Source organism: Sander lucioperca, chromosome 18 (assembly GCF_008315115.2).
Source record: "Sander lucioperca isolate FBNREF2018 chromosome 18, SLUC_FBN_1.2, whole genome shotgun sequence".
Classification (NCBI taxonomy): domain Eukaryota; kingdom Metazoa; phylum Chordata; class Actinopteri; order Perciformes; family Percidae; genus Sander; species Sander lucioperca.
In genome coordinates this window covers 11,554,885-11,572,860 of record NC_050190.1, presented here as the reverse complement: position 1 = coordinate 11,572,860, position 17,976 = coordinate 11,554,885, and the positions used below count along the sequence as shown (strand labels likewise).

Here is a 17,976-nt window from a genome sequence, read left to right as displayed (position 1 = left end):
GAAAATGTCTTTATTTATGGTAAACACAATATTCTGTTGGCAGCTAACAATAAAAAATCTTGCTCCCGTCGGCAGCAGCTTCTCGCTGCGCCGCTGGTCCCCCGGTGCAGCATGATCACTGGAAGAGTCCGGTATAGCCTGACTCTGCAAACAAAGATCCTGTTAGCGCTATACAGCGGAGCTTTCAGATCCAGTCAAATCAGCGACATCCTCGTGGGTACAATATATATATAATATGGCTGTGGATGAGAGTCTGACTGCTGAAAATCAGACGATTTGGTGGTAGTCATTTTCCTAATTGGCCCTGGCTAAAACCGTTTTGGGGGGCGCCAAAACTTTCTCTATGCAGGAAAAACCCTGCCAGAGGAAACATGACTTGTCATGTCATCCATCTGTTCCCTTCTGCGCCATCACTCCTTCCTTTCTTCACAACCTGGCTGATGCTGCTCTACAGCATGACAGCTTTAGCTAATAAGTTAGATTTTAACACGAACAGGGACAGGAGAGAAAAGTTAGGTATTAAGTCCCCTTTAAACTTTGTAGTAAAAGCACTTACTTTGGTGCTAATTTCAGGACTAACGTATAAAAGAAAACAATAGGAAGTGGAAGTCAAAAGGATAGACAGAAAATGATTGAAAAACGGAAGAGTGGTGTCAGAAGGACATGAACATGAGCAGTGCTGTAGCCCTGAAGGCCTTCATGTTACCATCCCGCACACTTACACAGACAGAGAGGCACACACACTGTATTTCACATCACAATGAGCTTGAGGAAGCTGCCTTATCTCTGTCTTCCACAGCATCCACAATGACTTCCTCCCTCCCATTCAGCTTCTTTCCCTTTGCCAGTCTGTGTGTCAGTCTATAATGCAGCTTCTTAAAGCTGAGCTGTGCCGCAGCTGCCAGGAGGAACTGCCCGACAGCTTATTGCCCTTAGGCGTTAATCTCTCACTGGCTTCTGCCACCATCAAATCATCTGGATTCTGTCTGTCTCCCTTCTTGTGTCTCTGTCTCCATACACACTGTAATGATGTGTGATTGATCTGCTAAGACACTATGGTCTGGTATTGAGATAAAGTGATGGTGTTGAAGAGGAAGGGAGGAAAGAGCTCTTGTTGTAGCTAAAATGGTGTGTCCTCACCAAGCCTGTTTCGGATGGTTTATTTGAGCTTTTGGAGTAAATATTGTGTTAGTGTGGTTTGTTAACACAGGTAAAAATAAAGGAATAATGGTCTCTGTCCTCTGCCAAGGAAACATTTATGGAGATTATTAGAAGTGAGAGTGGCAGGTTACCAAATCTCGACTAACTTTTGTTTACAAGCCTTGGTTTGCTAGTAATTGCATAGTTTAATGGTTTGAACCACTGTCACACCTAACATTACATTCATTCAGTGTTTTTGGTTCTCCCACCCTTCCCCCAATTCAGTCCTTCTCCCAGTCTATTTAGTTGTTTTTCCCAGTGACATATTTCAGTGGGTTTGCTGCAGTGCATTTAGGCTAACCAAAATAGTGGCTTTTCTTTTTTCTGTGGCTCTCTTTGAGTCTCTTATAAACTGTTCTGCAGCACAGATTTTCTGCCTTACATTCTGAAACAAAAAGAGCGCTGTACCCCAGGGTAAGGTTGACTTCAGAGTGAATCAATAATGGAAAAGGAGATGCATGTAATATGAATGAACAAACAACGCGCCCTGGCACTGGAGCTTGTCTATTGCAAAATGTTTATTCAGTAAACTACTATCCCAACATTGGCGACAGTTTGACAGGAAACACATTTAGCCTTGCCTTTTAACAAATCCAGTGAATATCAAGAATTATATTGTCTATTTAGACTTTCAGATCGTATTGTTTTTGTCATGCAGTGCAGTATCTAGCCTAACATTACCACAACTTTGCTGTAAAGTAGAGCATTGACCCATCAGGCAACAGTGGTTGCTAAAAATCCCTCAAGTCTTTGCAATTATGTGGAAGGCCTCCTTCATGTCAGACCAGATTCACAGCCAGGATGCTATGGTGTTAGTTTACAGTGTAAAATCACATCTGTGAGTGGAATGTAGCAAGTCGACTAGCATGTGGTCTCATTATAAAACTGCTGCTCAGGCGAAATAAACAGTTGTGTTTACTTTGACAGCTGATTTCTCAACTGACGGACTGATGTCAGTCTACTATATCACAGCATTTTGTTGATCTAATGAATTTAGATCCATTCAAAACACTTTGACATCTCACTAGCTGAGATGGGCCTTGAAGAATCCCTGTCACCTACTTTAAAAGCAATCATCTCTCCAACTTTCTGCTGAGCTGAAGTGACACAGAGCATAAGGTGGTGAGAGATACTGCAAGGTCTGAGTACCTCAGTGGTATTGATATTAAAGCACAAACACTGGGAATGGTATGGGAATGGAAATGTTAACACGTGGATTGTAACGAAAGTTGGCAAGCAGTTGCTCTTCATGATATGCTAGTATACACAGTGAGTGCTCATGCATGTGTGCTAACCTGTAGCTATAAGTACGTTCACATGCATAGTGAGATCATGTGTTTGTTTTTTTTACAGTGAACAAAATAAGATTTTCAAAGTACTCTTTAAAGTTGTTTCCCATTTTATTAATTGATTGAATCTGGGGTTTCTGTTTGACAGTGTGTCAATGAGTGGATAAACCAGCCAGTAATCAATTGGTCCAATAACAAGCCGGGAAACAAGGAGAGCGGGGGACTAAACGATTCCTACACATCTCACCATCACCAAAGATGGTTCTTTAAAAAGCATGTTTCACTTATCTAATCAACAATTGCAAATTGTCTCTTTGAATATTAAGAGGTTTATGTTTGGAAGGTAGCATTTTAAAGTATTGTTCAATATTTATTTTTTGCCCCCGTCCATATTGACTTCAGTTGCTGCTTTTCACTGCTCTTTTTTTTTGGACTGATATGTCCTGTTTTGGGCAAACAGTTTCAAATCTGCTTCAAAATCTCCAATCCATGCCAAAAGTATTTTTTCTACCAGTCATCACCCTGATTAAGCGGAATACTGCTCTACTGGTTTTTCATGAAACCATGTTAAGTAGTTCCAAGTTCTATTTTACTCGGTTATAGTAGAACTATTTATGCTTTATAATCAAAATGTTGCACCTGTAAAAAAAAGGCAAATACTGCAATCGTATTCTTCATATTACATGAAAAGCTTAAGAATCATAATTCACAGTTGATACATTGCTTAGTCAGAGCTTTTGCCACAGAGTTAGCTTTCAAGTATTCACCCACAGCTCGACTTTGCTGTTGCCTTGAACAATGCAGTTCCTCTGTCACACCCTTCCAGTCTCTCACATGAAATTCCTTTCTTACAAAGCAATGCGTTGATAACCAGGGAGGGGCTGATTTTGCACTCACTTGCTATCAGGCTATTGCAAAGACAGAGTTGTAGTTCCTCAAGTTCGACTTCAAGCTTTATAATTTCTTTTTTTAAATCTTTAAACAACATATTATATAAGATATGTTTGTTTTTGTTTGTCGATGTCTTTGCTGTGGAGGCAATGCATGCACATGAATATGCACAGGAAAGCTTGATTCATACTGTAACCATCTCCGTTTTTGCCAGTGCTAGCTATTTTTGCCTCTGTGGCTCACATTGACAAATCAGTGACTATAATGACTGTGGGATGTTTGCTGGTTTGCAAATGAGCCAGTCAGTCATCATTAGTGCAGGCGCACAGGCTGGCAAGTCAGCTTTTCATTCAACCAACAAGCAATGTCCTCTTCACCAAGAGAGCAGCTTGAAGTAATCAAAGTGTGAAATGACATCCAAAGCTGTGGGTTGGGTAAATGCTGTTTGAAAAGGAGGCTCACATGAGAAGGGGTAGCCAGAGGAGGTCTATTTGATGTGACAGGTTGTCATTTCCAGGCCATCATATTTTATTTTTAGCACTTTAGATTTAAAGAGGGAGGGGGGGCTATTTTTTAGTTGAACCTGAGTCTAATTTTGCCAGATTTGTAGCACTAGAGACTGCCAATAGTAAATAAGCACAACACTCAGTTATTTACATGAGGAGGAGGAAATGAATTGAGACTAAAACTAGGCCTCCTTACTGTATTATGTCTATGGTTGAATGATTGAAATAGCTGCCAGTCTGAATAAACACTAACATTTGGCACATAGGTGGATTGGGTTGTTTACCTTTGATTCATAACCGCCAAATAGATGACTGGTAGTTTGCTTTTAGATACCATAAGAACACTATCTGCAGTTTAAATGACACACCTTGATAGCAAACAATTGCCAGTGGTTACTATATTTTGTTTGCTTTTGGTTTAGCTCTGACAGTAGCACCAGGACCTGCTCACAGCCTTTTTGTTTTAGATTCTCCTGCTGGATCATTTTAGTCCCAATTGGGTTCTTCCCTTAAACAATACCAGCCACGACACTAACAGAACAAAAGATGCTGGCTCCTGTTATCAAGGTTCCTGCGCTTTTTGTGTGTGTGTCTGTGAATTGATGTATACAAAAACCCCAATGTTTTAATATGATACACTCAGACTAATGCTGCAGATGATTTGTCGCTACATCTGTTAGTTGTGCAGACTAAAGGACCTAGATACTTAAAGCTATATCCGTTCCTCTCTCTATCTCTTTCTCATTAATCATGCAGGATCCATAGATAATGGATGGTGCTCATGGTGTCTGTAGCCTTTCACTGCTTACTGGCCAGACAGATCTGTTAACACGACCTATATACATGGTTTGACCAGTGTGCCTTCAGACATGCATCACTGAATGTGACATCAAACAAACATGAAGGGTTAGGCGTTAATTTCACAGTTTTCAGTATTTAGTATAATGTTTTTTTTTTCATTAGTCCTGTGTCTGCTATGCATTTTCTGTTTCTCGTTTGTCCCAAATCAGCCTTTAAATACTCTGTAATTTATATAGGGTTTTTAAAAAGATGTGTACACAGTCACTGCCCATGTATGACCACAAATGTGAGGTGATGTCATTGCACTGGAATAACAGCTTCTGCAAGGCAATAAGTCATGTAACCTTGGGTGTTATGTCTGTGTGTGTGTGTGTATTTTCAAATTTAAAGGGAGATTGCAGGCAAAGAGAATCTGTAAGCCTTAACTTTGTGCTTGTATATGTATGTGTGAGTAGTTTGATGCTGAGAGTGATGAATAGCCCAGCCCCACAGGACACATAGATCCTTAAAGGAACACGCCGACTTATTGGAACTTTGTCTTATTCACCGTATCCCCCAGAGTTAGATAAGTCCATACATACCCTTCTCATCTCTGTGCGTGTCGTAACTCTGTCAGAGGCACCCACCGCTAGCCTAGTTTAGCACAGATCCTGGAGGTAACCGGCTCCATCTAGCCTACTGCTCCCAATAAGTGACAAAATAACTGTTTTTGTAACAAAAAATGTTCCTATTTACATGTTGTGATTTGTATAGTCACAGCGTGTACAAATAACAAGGTCAGATGAGACACAGCCATCTTCTAACTGTATACATACTGGGAACTATTCTCAGAAGGTGAAACACTGCTACTTGGGCGAAGTGATTTGCTCGCAGCACCTGAGAAGCCCCATGGTGAGGAGCAGAGAGTTTGCCTGGAGTTCTGCGAGCAAATCACACTGCTTCGCCTTGTGAGAATAGTTCCCAGTATGTATACGGTTAGAAGATGGCTGTGTCTCATGTGACCTTGTTATTTGTACATGCTGTGACTATCAAATCACAACATGTAAATAGGAAAATGTTGGTGTTATTTTGTCACTTATTGGGAGCAGTAGGCTATATGGAGCCAGTTACCTCCAGGATCTGGGCTAAGCGAGGCTAGCGGTGGGTGCGTCAGACAGAGTTACGACACGCACGGAGATGAGAAGGGTATGTATGGACTAGTCTAACTCTGGGGGATACGGTGAATAAGCTAAAGTCCCAATAAGTCGGCGTGTTCCTTTAACAGCAAGACACATCAAACATCATACCTGAGTCATCACTGTTTATGGGCTGGAAGGACATATGCAGACATGTACACAAACGCAACACTGTGAGTAATAATTGTCTACAGAGAGGTAGGCCGAGGTCATAATGATAATAAATCAAATATTGATTAAATAGATAATCAAAATTACAGGATAACACGATCCAGTCAGATAAATAGGACATGCTATATGTGCCCACCTTTCTATCTTACTCCATATGGTTCAGGATGAGTGAAGATAAAGTGTTTAGTAATCAAACAGAGAGGTTTCCGTTCTCCTCCCCTCAATGGATCCAGTCAATCTCACTGTTGTCTGGAATAAAGCCTCTTTACTGTGCCATTTGGAGAAATTAGAAGATGAAATAAGGTCTCAAACCCAGCTTTACGATGACCTGTTAGATAGTGTATTTTCTAAAAAATAAATATCTATACAAATATAACACAATTATACAATTACAGTATTATTAGAAAACATTGATATTAATGCACTAAGGTATTGTTGGTTTTTAGTTTTAGCCCATTTGCTACAAAACTTTCACATGTGAGTAAAAACCATAAAAATCATATAGATGGCAGTCCCATTACTCAGAGTTGTATTGGTGCACTACAACTGAATTTACCTGAACAATGATGTACTATTTGTTTGTTAGAATTAACATTAATTGGTCAAATACATTACCGTTATCTACAAGATGCCTAACTGGCTCATACATGCAACATTTTAGATTTATTAGTAAAGTTACTGTCAAGAGACTTAAAAAAAAGTGATATTTTGCAATATCAAAGTGACAGATCTTGAGAAAGATAGTTGTGACTTTGTGAAAGAACTTAGCTTGCTACCAAGCTAGTTATCCGCTAGCTAGTTACAAAGACTTAATTCCTGTTTTAACTGACATCTGGGATTTGCCTTGCTGTTGTGCATTCACAGTTCTGCTAATAGCCTGTTTTTCTACAATTTCCACAGTGCAGTATATGTAGTGTCTCTCTACCATAGAGGTCACCTGTGCGGTTTCCTCTCTCTGATTACATTTCTGTATTTCTTACTATTCATTCATCCGTCTTATTATCGCTCTAATTCCAGAACAGAAGATGAGTCTTTTTGAATCCATCCTATTTTCTTACTTCTATAACATTGCTTTTGTGTCCCTCTATGCAGGTTAACTTTGTGGCATGTCAGCTGTTCGCCCTGATGATGGCTGTGTGGTTTCGGATCTACCTCCATCCCAGTAAGACCAGTCCTTTCATCAGACATGTGGTGGCCACTCTGCTGGGCTTCTACTTAGCTCTCTTCTGCTTTGGCTGGTGAGTCACTCCTCTGTTTATCCCGCAGCTCTTTTCTTGTCATTGCTGTCCTTTGATACTCTCCTTCCTTCCTTCCTTCCTTCCTTCCTTCCTTCCTTCCTCTCACTCACTCACTCACTCACTCACTCACTCACTCACTCACTCACTCACTCAGGATTTGGATAGAAAACTGTTTGCTGAGCAGAAAGTGAATGATAAGGCAGTGAACTATACATTTGTCAAATGAAAAATAAATCGTATATATTGCATTCATAATATCACATTAAATTCCTTTTTTTAAAGAATACTTTGTATTATAATGGTTGATTTATAAGTTGAGTTATACATTCTTAAACTGTAACAGAATAATGAAACAGAATTATGACATAACAAATTGGCAAATTGTGTCATTTAATGTGAATTTAATTAACTGCTTTCTAATAGAAAGCTTTATATTTCAGTGTTAATTATTCATTAACCATTAATCACTTACACTGTCTGAAATGGCTCGTTGACATTATTCATACATTTTTATCTACATTTGGTTGGGCATCTGTGGGGATATATAGTACTGAACAACATCAAGGCATAGTAGCTATTTCTTAGAGTAAGAGTTTTAAGTCTCACGAGGGCTACAGTGATTATTTTCATCATCGATTAATCTGCCAATTATTTTTCAGATTCATTGTTGTGTCATTGGTGTTAGTTGTTTGGAGTAATACTTTTGATATGTAAAGACGGTTTCATTCATTGTCTTACTTTTAAATTCAGTCACTCTATTGAGTTTGCCATTTCCTATTCAGCTTTTGTTCTTCTGTCATCATCCTATACAATTTTCTTTGTTTGTTACTTGTCTGCCATCACTGTCCTCCATTCTCATCGCCAACCCCTTCGCTGTCCTTCCCCTCCTCATTCTCCCTCACCCAGTCATCATTCTCTTCATCCTCGCCAAAGCAAATAGGTCGATCAAGCAGTAACGGATATGCAATTATAAAGCTATTGCCCTGTAATTGACAGCCCACCGTCCCTCTGGCAGAGTGCCTCTCAATGTGTGTGTGTGTGTGTGTGTGTGTGTGTGTGTAAAAGAGTGCAAATGCAAGTGTGTGCATAGATGCATTCATGCATTTCACACACTCAAGCTGTACTGGAGGAGCTGTTTGGGATCCTATAAACAATTAACATGTGCACGGCTCTAAGTTACTGTGACCTTACTCTGCTTGAGAAGTTTATCAAATAATTGCATCTCTTTTTTCATTCATTCAACCTCTGCATAATACTATGGTTTGGTATTGTAAAATCAGAAATGTAAGTGATTAGAACACTATCATTCCTGTAGTAGTTAGGGTCGAAAATAAGATCCTTAGCTTGGATCACTGTGCCAACCCCAATAAATACCACATACTACCTTTGTTAAGGGGCTGGTGCTCTTTTAATCTTTTAATTGCTGTGGCAAAAGGCTTTCACAGACACGCATGTATTAATTTTTAGGCCCATGTGGACAAAGAAGCTGTAAAGATGAATGGTGTTTTTCAAATTGAAGATTGATCTGACGTGTGTGTGAGTGTGTGAGTGCGTGAGTGTGTGTGTGTGTGTGTGTGTGTGTGTGTGTGTGTATAGGACAGCAAACATCGGAAACATTAGCCAGACATCTAGGTAGTGGGAAAATGCTAACCAGGTGAAATTTTACCTGGGCATTAAGTAATAGGCGATAGGGTTTTGTTACATCACCTCGCAGACAGACGGTTCGACCCTAACTACAGGAATGATAGTGTTCTTATCACTTACATTTCAGATTTTACAATACCAAACCATAGTATTATGCAGAAGTTGAAATGAGAAAAAAGAGATGCAATTATTTGATAAACTTCTCAAGCAGAGTAAGGTCACAGTAACTTAGAGCCGTGCACATGTTAATTGTTTATAGCATCCCAAACAACTCCTCCAGTACAGCTTGCTCGTGTGAAATGCATGAATGCATCTATGCACACACTTGCATTTGCACTCTTTTATTCACACACACACACACACACACACACACACACACACTCACACACTCACACTCTCTCTCGCACACACACGCACACACACACACACACACACACACACACACACACACACACACACACACACACACACACACATACACATACACACATACACACATACACACACACACACACACACACACACACACACTCTAAGCTTTTGTTGCACACGTATTGTTCTTTCTTAGAGGGCACCTGGCTGCAGCCCTAGAGGATCTGCCTTGCAGATGCTGCAGAGTGTTGGTTTATTTTAGGATGTATTCCCTCTCTGTCAGACGCACAAGCTTGTTTCTGGATGTCACTGGAGAAAACAATTGAACAGTTGTAACATTTCCTCTGTCATAGGGGACTGAGCTCATTTTAGCTTTTGTTGACATGCTAACAGATGTTAGTTAATATATCCCAGGCTAACTAATCAGAACATTGTCTTAAGATATCTTTTTTCTCTCCCTACATTCTTAAAACCTTTTATTTGCTAAGCGGTTCATCTAATTCACTCAGCTTGTGCTCCTTTGTTCCCTGCCAACCCCTGATGCCCTTGCCCTCTTCGTTGAATCACTACTAGTCTATATCCTTGACCTTCCACTTCTGGGATTGCTCCGGTGCCGCAGGAAATTCCGCTGGATGCATGTATTTTCGCCGATTTCCTTCCGCTTTTCTTTGTGTTGAAATGTTAAACTACTGTCGATTCATGACCGGACTCCTCAGATCTCTGCATTGTAAATTTAGACAGCTAGCTAGACTATCTGTCCAATCTGAGTTTTCTCATGCATGACTATTTTGCAGCGGCTCCATGCGAAGCATAGCAATTGTGATTGGTTTAAAGAAATGCCAATAAACCAGAGCATGTTTTTCTCCCATCCCGGAATGCTGTGTGAGCCAGACTCTCCTCCGCTCCGCAGCGTGTGGATGGTCTGGCAAAGCGAGACTAAATCACCACTAACACAGTGTGGCATCTCTCCTCTCCTGGAGGGCCTGACGTGGGTAGCATCACACACGGTGCCCTTCAAAGACCCATCTGGTAGCTGCTGCCGCTGTTGAACTGTGTGTGTGCTTCACGAGAGGGGAGAGAGGTGGACATAAGTCAGAGTTAGATCAACACACACACATGCACAATTCACTGTAATGGTGCGATGTAAGGAATCTTTCAGCTTGAAGGCATGGAAATCAAGAACATAGTGTGACTGTGGTCATCACTATCCTGCCCTGTGACTGATGAATGACACGTTACTGGTTACACAGGTCAGGCTTGACATGGCTGATGGTGTGACTGTGGTTTCGTAATGCTGTTATTTCCTCTTAAAGACTGTATGGGATGACAAAAGCACAGTGTGGATGGTAATAAAGGGAGCAAATAAAGTCTAATATAGGCTAGTATAAAGAAGGGCATTGTGTGTTAGCAGGAAAATGTTTTCAGTAAATAACAAACCAAGGAAATGTTAAAAGTTGAATATGAGATCAATAAAGTAATTTATGGCATCTGTCTCTTCACAGGTATTCCCTCCATTTCCTGGTGCAGAGTGGTCTGTCCTACAGTGTGATGGTCTTTGCTGGCCTGGAGCACATGCACAAGTAAGTGCACAAATGAAATGCAAAATTTGATTAAATAATTTACAATGTTATATTGCCTCATGGTTCCTGGAAGTGTCAGAATCACACAGAATTGTAAAACGCCTCATCATTTCCCACATACTGTAATAGACCTCAAAAGGGCAAGTGGAAGCATGACAAAGACATTTGTCAAAGGCATTAAATATTACCAAAATATTGTCATGAGTCTTAGATGTTAGCTAATGTAAATGCTTCATATCAGTTGGAATCATCAACTATGGAACAATCTTGTATTTGCATCATCATTTGTTTGTGTTTTTGAGGCATATGAGCCTGGGTAACGATGACGATGATCCCCGGCTTCCATCTGTGACCATGGCTCATCAAGGCACACACACACACACACACACACACACACACACACACACACACACACACACACACAGTCTTTGATGTTATTTTTTACCAGGATTCAAGGTCATAAGTGCAGGTGTAAAAATGAGATTCCCTCTAGGGAGAGCACTTTTAATAGATAGTAACAAAACATTAATTAATAGCGACTGCCCTCAGAAAGAAAGGACTCAAAACTCAATGATGGTGACCTAACACACAGGACATGTTTCTCCAGACTAGAATATGGGATTTCAATGTATAGCAGTGTTTTACATCACAAGTCACATCACATTATTCCTAGATGTCTAACCCTCAGCATTCGTGTGCTTTTACCCTGGTGTTCTGTCCCTTGTGTTTGTGGGTGGATAAGCTGCTCCCTCTTACAGTGGCTCTTATGAAACTGAGAAAACTGGCTGTCACCCAAACCAAACTAACACACCTCCATTTCATTCAGAGATAAAGTTCCCCCTCAGGGGCAGAGAGAAGGAGAACCACATAGGCAGGGAAACTAAAATGTTCATGTATGCAGAGGGCGTTAAAGCCACTGCCTCTGGTTTTGCGTAACAAATTTATTATTATCTCAGCAGCAGGTTGTGATTTAACTGGGGCCATGGGCTTTTGGTGACTCAGTGTTTAATCCATGGCCTTTGCTCTTTGAGCTACACTTGAGTTGGTTACATAGAAGGCTTGCAAATGTTTCAAGACATATGCATGAGTGTGTCATGGAAAACGAGGCCTCGGACCGTAAAATGCAGAGTAGAGGATTTATTTAACAAAATACTTAGAAATGAAGCTGTCCTGAGGCAGGCAGGCAGACAGGCAGTCAACACCAAGACAACCCAAAAATCAAAAAACACTAGAAAACCAGAAGACATGAAAACGGAAAAAACAATCAGAAAGAAGCGACACAGGGAGGGAAGACAATTTACCGACAAGAGACCAAGACAGAACAGAGACTAAGGCTGAATCCCATTTCTCTGTCTTACCACTTCCCCTTCCGCTACCCCTTTGACTTACCCCTAGCCCTTGTCCCTCGAAACAGAGTGGTAAGGGCTAGGGGTGAAAACATACCCCTATGAAATGAGACACCACTTGGTTATGGTAACGTCATCATACATCATCGCTTGCTGTCTGCAAGTGTGTGTGTCGATTGCGTGGGTTTTGACAACAGTGTCATATGCATGTATATATTTTATAGTTCACCTTTGAGGGTTATGTTTGTTTGTGTATCACCTCATTGCCTGTTTTGGTAGTTAGCTACGTGTAATTTTTTTTACGTCTAAGTAAGTATTAGCCTCACACTAATTTATCAAGACTAGGCCTACCGGCTAAACTAACGCTAGCTTCATGGCAACCTCTACACCTGGCGAGTCCCCACTCCCCCTCAGGATTTCCTCGTTGTTTAATAATACAAACAAAGAAATTGCTGACCTCAGGGAAGATGTTCGTCGGCTTTCCGAGGACTTAAAAACCAAAGATGCTTTGTTAACCGCCTGCTTGGACGTGGCTCATAATCAGTCGCTCCGGATCTCATCTCTCTCGGCGGCCTTCCAGGATACCGCGCCATGGGACCCAGCTGTCTGCCCACGCCCATCGTCCTGCTCGACACCGGTTATCAAGCCACCCTGGACTGAGGTGGTTTGCGGCCGAAAGAGAGCCTCGGGTAGGGCTCCATCGCCTCCTGCCCTCAGCCTCTCCAACCGCTTCAATGCCTTGTCGGAGTCGGAGCCGGTGGCGGCCAATGCGGCTCACCGGGCTCGCCCCGCTTCAAAGCAGACTGACCAGCCGTCGTCACAGAAGACGATTGCTACCGCGCGGCGAAAGCTTCTGAGGGATGCGGTAGTCAGACGGTCCGGTGGCCTACACTGCCTGGATCGGCCAAATGACAACGTTCCTCAAAAACAATCCCCACAACCGAACGGTAAGCAATCTTCCTCTTCTTTTCCCTGCCCATCTGAAACCGACACTGACTGTTTTGCTCCCGTCACCGGCTATCCACACCCCCCCACTCCTTGTCCGCTCTTCCCCCTAACCACAGTAATTATTGGGGACTCCATCACTAGAGACCTACGGTTTCATAATGCTGTCACACACTGTTTTCCCGGAGCCAAAGTTGCAGACATCCTGGCTAAAGTTATGGACCTGATACCCTCATTTCCGACCTCTATCAAACGCATCGTGGTCCATTGTGGACATAACGACATGTCCACTCGGATTCAGGAGTGTGAGCGCACAAGGCGAGACTTTACCACTCTCATTGAGGCTTTAAAAAGCACTGGGAAGTCGGTTTTTATTTCGGGCCCACTTCCATCTCTAGGTCGCGGATCATGCCTCTTTAGTAGACTACTCTCCCTTAACACCTGGCTCCAGCTCACATTCAGCATTCACAAGATAGGTTTTATTGACAACTTCAATCTGTTTTGGGAACGTGGCTCCCTGTTCAGCAGGGATGGGATTCATCCCAATACACGCGGAAGCCAGATGCTACATGGAAATTTGCACCACGCCCTGCATACCCAGACCTCTGATTGACTGTTTACATCCCGTAAACACTCCCACAAGCACACTGACCAGACACACTCTCCCAAAGTCAATAATCAGAGATACAGCGCTACACGCCCCTCTGTGCTCCCTTCAGAGCAATCACCCATTCATAATCCCATAACCACCGTGTCTGTCCCCCGACTGAGACCGTTTAAACAAAACACTAACAAAAGAGGTGCTATACTAAACAACCTAATTGGAATTAAAACAACCACTGCAACGAAAGAACAGAATAGGAAAATCAAATGTGGACTATTAAATATTAGATCTCTGTCATCGAAAGCATTATTGGTAAACAAATTGATATCAGATAACCACATTGATTTATTCTGCCTCACCGAAACCTGGCTGGGCCATGACGAATATGTTAGTTTAAACGAAGCCACTCCTCCCAGTCATAATAATACCCAAATTCCACAAGGCTCAGGCCGAGGAGGGGGAGTTGCAGCCATATTTGACTCGAGCCTGTTAATTAATCCTAAACCTAAACTAAATTATAACTCGTTTGAAAGCCTTGTTCTTAATCTTCAACACCCAACATGGAAAACAGTACAGCCAATTATATTCGTTGTTGTTTACCGAGCACCAGGTCCATATTCTGAGTTTTTATCTGAATAAAAGAGCCTTAGTACTGCTTTCAATTCACTGCTAGATTCTATTGGTTTCAGTCAGAGGGTGCATAAGGCCACGCACTGTTTTAACCACACCCTCGACCTTGTGCTTAGAATATGGCATCAAAATTGACGATTTAATAGTATTTCCGCAGAATCCTTTATTATCAGACCATTTTTTTAATAACTTTCGAATTCCTACTACCAGACTATACGAAATTAAATAAAAGTTTCTACACTAGATGCTTATCTGACAGCGCTATAGCTAAATTTAAGGAAGATATTCCAACAGCACTTAACTCAATGTCATGCCTTAATATAACAGAGGACCGTTATGTTAACTTTAGTCCCTCCCAACTTGATAACTTTGTAGACGCTGCTACGGCCTGCCTACGGACTACTTTAGACTTGGTTGCTCCTATCAAAAAGAAGATGATGAAGGAAAGGAAACTAGCACCTTGGTATAACTCCCAAACTCGCAAATTAAAACAAATCTCACGAAAACTTGAAAGTAAATGGCGTTCCACCAAACTGGAAGAATCTCGTGTGGATTGGCAAGATAGTCTAAAAAATTATAGGAGGGCCCTCAGAAATGCCAGATCAGACTACTACTCAATACTAATAGAAGAAAATAAGAACAACCCAAGGTTTCTTTTCAGCACTGTAGCCAGGCTGACAAAGAGTCATAGCATCTATTCCTATAGCTCTGAGCAGTGATGACTTCATGACCTTTTTTAATGATAAAATTATAACAATTAGAGAAAAAATTCATCACCTTCTGCCCACAGCTTCTAACGACTCACCATTGGGCGCAGGAGGGCTAGAGAGAACGATAAGACCTGATACTTATTTAGACGGCTTTTATCCTTTAGACCTCCAACAATTAATGTTAAGGGTCTCTTCAGCTAAGCCAACTACCTGTCTCTTAGACCCCATTCCAACAAGGCTACTTAAAGAAGCACTACCCGTGGTCAATACCACATTACTAGATACGATCAATATGTCCTTATTAACAGGTCACGTACCGCAGTCTTTTAAAGTAGCTGTGATAAAACCTATTCTGAAAAAACCCACCCTCGACCCTGAGGTCTTAGCCAACTATAGACCTCTATCTAACCTCCCGTTTCTCTCCAAAATCCTTGAGAAGGTAGTCACTAATCAATTGTGTGACTTTCTGCATAGAAATAGTCTATTTGAAGACTTTCAGTCAGGATTTAGAATGCATCATAGCACAGAGACGGCACTGGTGAAAATCACTAACGACCTTCTAACTGCTGCTGACAAAGGACTTGTTTCCATACTTGTCTTATTAGATCTTAGTGCTGCATTCGACACTATTGACCATACCATCCTCTTACAGAGACATTTAGTTGGCATTAAAGGAATCGCACTAAGCTGGTTTAAGTCCTATTTTTCTGAGCGATCCCAATTTGTTAATATTAACGATAAACCATCCAAATACGCTAAAGTTAGCCATGGCGTTCCTCAAGGCTCAGTGCTTGGACCAATTCTATTCTCTTTATATATGCTTCCTCTAGGCAATATTATATTTAGTGCTACAAAGCACTAAATGGTCAAGCACCATCATATATAGAAGAGCTCTTAGTACCTTATTGTCCCACTAGAGCACTGCGCTCCCAGAACTCAGAGCTACTTGTGGTTCCTAGAGTCTCTAAAAGTAGAATGGGAGCCAGAGCCTTCAGCTACCAGGCTCCTCTCCTGTGGAACCAGCTCCCAACTTGGGTTCGGGGGGCTGACACCATCGCCACATTTAAGAATAAACTGAAAACCATCATCTTTGATAAAGCTTATAGTTAGGGAGTGAGGAGTTGCAGCATAGTAGAGTAGAGTAGAGGGAGGCAGGAAGTACAAGCCCGTTCCGGCAGGGGAGAGTACGAGCCCGGTCCAGGGTCCCTCTCTTTAGCCTGCCTCTCTTAGTTATGCTATTATAACTCTAGACTGCTGTGGGAAGCTCCTTCCAAGGACACAATGAGCCGCTCCCTCTTCTCTCTTTTCACTTGTCTCCTTTTGTGTGCATCTTAGTCCCAGAAATGCTTGTTACTAACCTAGCTCTGGGGAGTTTTCTCCCCGGAGTCCCTTTGCTTCTTCTTCACCCAGAACATCGCCTTGGAATTGGGTGGCACCTACACCGGGGTCCTGGGTGCAGCTGACGCTATGGACTTACTACACCCTGCTACGCTCTGCGATTCCCCGCAGTGTCCGACTGCGTCCTGCCGCGTCCAACCGCGTCCACCCAGGCTGCTGTGCCACACTACACCCCGTAACGCCCTGCTGTACCCTACTATGACATGAACTACTATGACTACCATTGTGGTCACTGTTTCACTATCTTTATTATGACTATTATTGCCACCATTCACCACACCCCCAACTGGTGCCGTCAGACACCGCCTACCAAGAGTCTGGGTCTGTCCGAGGTTTCTTCCTAACAAAAAAGGGAGTTTTTCCTTGCCACTGTCGCAATAGCTACTGCTAATGCTTGCTCTTGAGGCAACCACTGTAATAGTTGGGGCTTCGTAAACTACAGAGTTTGGTCTAGACCTACTCTATCTGTAAAGTGTCTCGAGATAACTCTTGTTATGATTTGATACTATAAATAAAATTGAATTGAATTGAATTTATGTTCACTTTGGTGGTGGTGGTGCAGATGTTCTTATCTGTGTACTACTTAGGTCTGTTTGCAATAACAATTTTTATACACACTGCATGGTGTGTTGTATATCTGTTTTGGATGTCATTGATGTTCAGAAACACTTTCTTTCTTAACAAAAATCTGTCTTTATTGCCCAATAAAGTAAACATATATTATAAGACAGAGAAATGAGATTCAGCCTAAGGCTCAATCCCAATTCTCTGTCTTACCCCTTCCCCTTACCCCTTCCCCTTAGTTTTGCGCGTTCACGTGGGAGTAAGGGCTATCCCAATTCTCGTTTTGATCGAGGGGTGGTGCTAAGGCGGATGGGTCGATACCCCTTAAAACCAAGCACTTTTGAGAGCTTACTTGAAACCAAGGGGTACCCAGAATACACTGCGGCTGGAAAACACAAGGATGGAAACAGGGTAACACGCAACAGAGAACACAAGAGACAGTAAACAACAAGGAACTGGGGAATAACTTAACACAATAAACAGGAAAAACTATAACAGACAACCACAACCATAACATCATGCTTATTCATATATACCTAAATGAGACTTAATATGGTTCCCTTTCTCCATAGTTTCTCCTTTTTATAATTATTTGTTTGGCTCTCTTTGGTTATTTGTATGTTCACTTTAGAAAGACAAAAAAGAAACTGCCAATGTAAGCCCAAGATATAAGCAGTTCAAATGGTCTATTCTCTCAATAAAATATTTCAAGATATAGAAGTAGGCCTTTGGTGAAACCAAATCACCTTGCTCTATTTTTACCCACGTTCTCAGAAATAGTACATGTCCCTTTAACCCTGCATTTGTTCCTAGTGTCCATTCCTTTTTATCCAATTCTGATAATAAAGTACTTTATCTGTCATTTCCATCTCCCAGTCAGCCATCCCTCCTCTTTATGTTTTTACAGTATTA

General features: G+C 41.7%; 1 protein-coding gene across 1 annotated transcript in view; it reads left to right on the top strand.

The window, feature by feature from the left end:
* mboat2a (membrane bound O-acyltransferase domain containing 2a) overlaps positions 1-17,976 on the top strand; it is a 51,403-nt gene that overhangs the window by 17,179 nt on the left and 16,248 nt on the right. Inside the window, exons 2-3 of the mRNA XM_031278969.2 lie at positions 7,126-7,271; positions 10,790-10,867. Of these exons, the coding sequence (XP_031134829.1) occupies positions 7,126-7,271; positions 10,790-10,867 (224 nt within the window). The remainder of the gene's footprint in view (positions 1-7,125; positions 7,272-10,789; positions 10,868-17,976) is intronic.